The sequence below is a fragment of the Orycteropus afer genome, unplaced genomic scaffold (assembly GCF_000298275.1).
Source record: "Orycteropus afer afer isolate SDZICR_OR568_19922 unplaced genomic scaffold, OryAfe1.0 scaffold00312, whole genome shotgun sequence".
Taxonomy (NCBI): Eukaryota; Metazoa; Chordata; class Mammalia; order Tubulidentata; family Orycteropodidae; genus Orycteropus; species Orycteropus afer.
The window spans coordinates 1,535,571-1,541,934 of NW_006921899.1; the positions used below are offsets into that span (position 1 = coordinate 1,535,571).

The 6,364-nt window shown below is 43.0% G+C and overlaps 1 protein-coding gene across 1 annotated transcript in view; it reads left to right on the forward strand.

Moving 5' to 3' along the window:
• Nucleotides 1-6,364, forward strand: part of TNRC6A (trinucleotide repeat containing adaptor 6A) — a 240,067-nt gene that overhangs the window by 218,215 nt on the left and 15,488 nt on the right. Inside the window, exons 11-16 of the mRNA XM_042782427.1 lie at nucleotides 848-990; nucleotides 1,668-1,805; nucleotides 2,255-2,383; nucleotides 2,830-2,907; nucleotides 3,168-3,378; nucleotides 5,643-5,774. Coding sequence (XP_042638361.1) covers nucleotides 848-990; nucleotides 1,668-1,805; nucleotides 2,255-2,383; nucleotides 2,830-2,907; nucleotides 3,168-3,378; nucleotides 5,643-5,774 — 831 coding nt within the window. The remainder of the gene's footprint in view (nucleotides 1-847; nucleotides 991-1,667; nucleotides 1,806-2,254; nucleotides 2,384-2,829; nucleotides 2,908-3,167; nucleotides 3,379-5,642; nucleotides 5,775-6,364) is intronic.

Below are 6,364 nucleotides of genomic sequence, written 5' to 3' on the forward strand. Positions count from 1 at the left end.
AAAAAAAAAAAGCCTCATTGCTGTCAAGTTGGGTAAGTGATATAGATCAGCCACAGTCTCTCAAAGGAAGAAAAACAGACTGTAGATCGGTGCATTGTGGTTGTTAGCAGCTTTTGCATCAAACCTCTCTGCTTACCTGGAAGTCGTCATGGCGGGGGGGGCAGGGAGGGGGGTAGACATCTCAGAGAAGAGCAGTTCCAAAGAAGTAATGAGATTTGAAGATTGAGAAAACGTGACGAATAAAGAATGGAGAAATGAAAAAAGGACAATTTCTTAAGGCAAAAACCAAAGCCTCAAGGCTCTATGATTGGGGGAGTGAAGCTACCAGTTTAAATCCTGTGGAGGAACAGAGCTGATTGGAGATACCATGTGCTTGGCTTCACCTGTGTTACAGGTGACAGTGGGGCATTTGACCAGATCAGCGGCAGTTAAAGAGTGGGACTGAACCCGGAGTGAAGTCACAGCTACTGTATTTGAGCCACTCCTCGGAGGGAAGGTTGGGCAATGTACTTCTGTAGCAATACCGCCTCAGAAACCCAAGGAGGGTCGCTATGAGTTGGGTCTGATGCAATGGCAGTGAGTGAATGGAGATGACTATTGATATCTTAATAGTGATTAAAGTCTCTGAAGGAAGTGAGTTTGTAGAGAAATAGTCAAAAGATGAAGATTGAGCCCTGTTGCATCCAAGGAAATGCAAGGTTTGTGAAATGCAAGTGCATTTTTCACTGACCCTTGTCAGGCAGAAGTCATTTCCCTTTGGAAAGTATTTGGCTTTCTACAGTACATTTATCTGAAACTGGTTAGTCTGTCAGTCCTGCTTGACAATGTTGTCCTTTGCCTTTATCAGGAATGTTACAAGACAAACGAATGGAGATAGATAAACATAGCCTAAATATTGGTGATTACAATCGAGCGGTCGGGAAAGGCCCTGGTTCTCGGCCTCAGATTTCCAAAGAGTCTTCCATGGAGCGCAGTCCTTACTTTGATAAGGTGTGTTATGCTTTGTTTTGTTTTTACCCCTGTGGCTAATAACCAGTAGACTTAATAGCATAATTTTCACCTTACTATTTTAGAACATTTTATATAATATAAAGTGTTACTGGATTTGTAGTTCATTGTTCTTTTTATGTCTCAGTTTAACCTAGTAACTGCATTTGTATTTTCTTCTTTACCCCATAAAATATGTTTCGTTCTTTGTATGTACTCTAGAGTTAACACTAATCTGATCTCTTCTGTTTTCTGCCTGTTTCCTGTTGATGCTGGAATGTCATGTGACTTCTCTTCTGTTCCTGCAATGATTTCTCCCTTCCACTTGCTTGCTTGGCTGGTGTTGCACATCTTTCTGTCTGTCCAATCAGGATGGCATTGTAGCAGATGAATCCCAAAACATGCAGTTTATGTCCAGTCAAAGCATGAAGCTTCCCCCTTCAAATAGTGCACTACCTAACCAGGCCCTTGGCTCCATAGCAGGGCTGGGTATGCAAAACTTGAATTCTGTTAGACAGGTAAGTTCACATGAGTATTTTAGGCTCTGTATTGAATGCTTTGTATAAGTAATAAGATCTCTTAATGTGTACTTAACTGTGTTTAAATCAACAATACCATGTGCTAGTGAGATGTTTGTCCCTAAAGCATCTTACTGGTTTCTCTGTCGCTTGTTTCTGTAGAATGGCAATCCCAGTATGTTTGGTGTTGGAAACACAGCAGCACAACCCCGGGGCATGCAGCAGCCTCCAGCACAACCTCTTAGTTCATCTCAGCCTACTCTCCGTGCTCAAGTGCCTCCTCCATTACTCTCCCCTCAGGTACATAGCTTTCACTATGTCCTCTTCCCTCTATCTGGAAAAGAACCTTGAAACGAGATGACTGGGTGATCGATACTACCTGTTGGCAATTTTTTTGAGATGCAGCTAATTCTCGATTAGCTATTGGTACAAAAGGATGTAGGAATGGTGAGAAAAACAAGTCAAAGATCATTTAAATCTCCAATTTACCATTCTTCTCTTAAGCGTTTTGGGGAAAGGACAATAGCAGAGTAAAATTGGCAGGTGTAAGATGCATCTTCTGTCATCGTTTACTTAATCCATGGAAGTGTATGTGAATAATAAGTTAGGAGAACAAAGAGACAAGTAAGAAAGAATATAACTCTACAAACAACCCACAGATTGTGCTATTGATCGTTTAAAACACGTAGTACATTTAGTGAGTTTGGGTTACTTTGTCGTCATTGTTAACTTCCCATTGTGATCCTAAGGTTCCAGTTTCATTGCTGAAGTATGCACCGAGCAATGGTGGCCTGAACCCGCTCTTTGGCCCTCAACAGGTAGCCGTGCTGAACCAGCTATCCCAACTAAACCAGCTTTCTCAGATCTCCCAGCTACAGGTGAGGAGACGAATAGCCATATTCAGTGCACATTACCAAGTGTCTGCTGTGTGCTGACCATGAGACTCCGTGCCAGAGGCGTTCCAGAAGACAGAGCAGGCTCAGTCAGGGCCCTCGGAGGGCTGATGGTCTACCAGGGAAGACAGTCACTACGTGGGAGGAGTGTTTCAAAGAAGCATGTGATGCTGTGGGAAGAGACCCAGCCAAGTCTGGGGTGGTTAGGGGTGGGTAGGATGATCAGGAAAAGTTTCCCTGATGGTATGGGAGTTCAGGTCAAACAAAAAACTGAGTTGTAGCCGAGTGGCTAGAGGTCAAAAAACCCAAGGTTGAGGTTATACTAGATGAGGCAGCAGTAGTTTTGGTGGCATCAAGCCATGCCTTTGCAGGTTAGTCTACTTGAGATATTAAGGTGTGCTAATGACAACCTCCTCCCACTCTCTCCTCAGCGATTGTTAGCGCAGCAGCAGAGAGTGCAGAGTCAGAGAAGCGTGCCTTCTGGTAACCGGCAGCAGCAAGACCAGCAGGTAGATCCCTGGGCCCCCGCCGTGCTCATCTTCATTTTCATAAACTCAACTCACGTCAGTTCCATTGTAACAAAGGCCTTAATACATTAGAATATAATTGAATATGTCGTTTATTTAGTCTACTCTTTGCCCAGAAGTCGTGTGAACGATAGACTGTGATTATTTACCTTCCTGCCAAGAAGGAAGCAATTAATTCAAAAGTGAAGAGAAATACGTGTGACTCTGTAAAGACTTCTTCCCACTCCTTTTTCTGTTTTAAGGGTCGACCTCTTAGTATGCAGCAGCAAATGATGCAGCAGTCCCGTCAACTTGATCCAAACCTGCTGGTGAAGCAGCCAACTCCGCCATCTCAGCAGCAGTCGCTCCATCAGCCAGCCATGAAGTCGTTCCTTGAAAACGTCATGCCCCACACTACACCTGAGTTGCACAAAGGGCCATCACCGATAAATGCTTTCAGCAACTTCCCTATAGGTAGGTTTCTCCGTGGCCAGGGCGCGCCGCTGGTGCTTGGGTACCCCACCTCTGCGCCCTTCTCTCTTACTTTGTGGTTCTGTCCCCACGTGAAGCCGCACTGGCCGTCCCCTCCCTGAGAGTTGCCTCCTCTAGGTTCAGCCTGTTGTCGTGCATCAGGGAAGGTCATACTGTTGCAGAGTTCCACGCTCATTTCAAGTGGGTTAAAGCAGAGGAAACAGTGCTTTCTAAGACCCGTATATCTAAAGTATAGAGTACGAAGGGGAGAGGAATTCTTCAGTTATAATTAGAAACAGCCCACCAAAGAAATTGTGAGCAGCAGTGCTTTGAGGAAAAGGTCCCGTTTGTAGGATTGCCTTGATACGCAGCAGCTTCCGTTTCCTCCTTCTTCTGTGTAGCCAGGCTTTTATTCCGTTTCTCTTGTGGAAATGACAGCCTTGGATATTTTCTCCCTCTTTAAGTCCCTTTTCTTGTTGATTCTATTTTAACCCTTGATTGTTCACACCCTGCTCAATTTGCTCTGTCTTTCCCTCATCTTCCTTTTTCCTTACAGTGGTTCCTTGTAGGCATTTGTTGCTTGCTGGCTCAGCCACGTGGAAAACAGTGGATAGAGGTTGGGGCCTGCTCTTGCCCCTGCTGCCGCCTCACTCTGTGGCTGAGCTGAGACGTGGTTTGGCTCTGCCTGGTCTGGCCATGTACTCTCAGCTGAGACATAAGCTGCATTTGAGGCCTGGGGATTGTGAGCAATCTCTGTATACTTTACCTTTCCAAAGCAGTTCCTGTGTCAGTTATCACAGGAAGGCGGCGTGGTGACCAGGTGATCCCAGAGACAACAGGCTGATAGTAAAAGCACACCCAGGGACAGTGAGAGGTTTTGGTTTCACCAGGAAAGGGAAGTACCTATCACAAAGCTGACTCTACATACTCGACATACGAATTGAGCCAGTGGGAAGATAAGTTTCTAACTATGGGATTTCCTGTCCTGGCTTTCCAGCCACAGGTGTGTCTTCCTGATTAAGTCTGCTTAACGGACGCCGACACCAGCATGGTTGTCTAAACCAGGTTGTCTGGAGTTTTCTTGGGGATGTGGCCAAACCGTTTCAGGAGCATGTTGTCAGGGGCTGCTTTCACACTTCTGGGGCAGAGTTGCGTAGTTACAACGGTGACCTTGTGGCCCACAGAGTCTAATATATTTACTATCTAACCCTTTAGAGAAAACTTTTTGCAACCCTTATTGTAATTGATGCATCCAGAGAGCGACATATTTGACTGTTCTTTGCAAATATCTGGATAATACTGGCAAATTCGTATCATTGAAACTTTTAAGTTTGGAAGACTTAATATTGCACATAGTCCCATCAGAACCATGAACTTAACACCATTTGTTCTGAAGCATTAGGTGCATCAGGGCCAGTCAGTGTGCTTGCAACATACAGGTCCAGCTCCAGTTGGAAAGTCTCTGTTGTTTTTTTTTTTTCTACAAGCATCCCAGGTGATTCTGGCGTTTGATGGTCCCTGGATTACACTTTAAGAAACACTAGCTTAATGGTTAGCTTTCTGATTATAGTATCTAAGACAAATTTCTGTCCTTGTTCCAAGAGAATATCTCAGCCTGGTCGGCATCATCATATCATCAAAGTTAGAGTAAATTGTGCCCCAGGATACAGCAGTCTTTCCATTAGGGATAATTGCTGAAGCAGGACATTTGCACTTTTCAGTGATGATGTCCTTTGACTGGTTGGCCAGCTACAGAGGGTTCAGTTTGCATAGAACTCTTCTTCATGCATGGTGCCCTTGGGAATCAGCTAATCGGCTATATTTTATTAGAAATAAACTATGAACTTTGGCTTCCTTAAACATTTTGCCAAGGAATTTGAAAATGACCAAAATTATATGGAGAAATTGCTTCCCATAGTTAGGGTAATTATAGTATTAATAGTTTTATGATTTGAAAACATTGCACTATTGAGAGCCAGAGTAGCGATTTCAGATTTGTCTGTGTTTCTCTCTGGTGGCCAAGCCCCAGCTCTTTCTCCCCACACTGTCTTTGCGGGCCCTGGAGCCTCGCGCATCTGCTCTGACTGCGTTTCTTTTGTCTGTTGTCATTTGTCCCACTGGCAGGATGGTATTTATTAAGAAGCCTTTTAAGCAAGATTGAAAGTATTGGATTAGTTACATATGTGTCTCTAGAAAATAGAAGTTGTGGTACTGGAAGGAACATGAGCTACATTTTTATAATTTTCTGCAATTTGTATGTTTTTAAGGCTTGAACTCAAACTTGAATGTAAATATGGACATGAACAGTATTAAAGAGCCCCAGTCAAGACTAAGGAAGTGGACCACAGTGGACAGCATTCCCGTGAACACAGCTGTGGAGCAGAACTCCAGCAAACATGGTATAAAACACTGTTCATTTCATCTGTAAAAAAAAAAGAAAATTAAAAACCTGGAGAATCCTAAATTTCAGCTACTTTATTTTATTTTAAACATGTATTTTCAAAGCCTAACTCTATCAGAGCTTTCCTTCATTTTAAAAACTGCTTTCAGAGGGAAAGCAAAACACCTTTTATTTTTTTGCTGTTTTACAAGAGATAGGATTATCCATTTCTTTCGAAAGTCATCCGCTTGTGATGGATAGTCAGGTTTTTCCAGTTGATTAAGTTGCTCTAATGGTCTCTTTATTAATATTTACTCCATTTAATGTGTCCTATTCAGAGTAGGGTCTTAAGTTTTCTACTATAATTAGATTTCTATGAATTTCTTATATGGTGGTAGATTTTCTTTATATATCTTGTTCTTTTGTGTAACTCATTATCTTCCCAGCATTAATGAAGTTTTTTAGCAATACCATTTTCATCTTAGTATTACCCTTTCATCCAGCAGCTATTAGTGGGATATCCTGTGCTTTCCAAGGGCTATAGTCAAAACCAAACTCACTGCCATTGAGTCGATTCTGAATCATAGCAACCCTCTTTGGGTCCCTAAG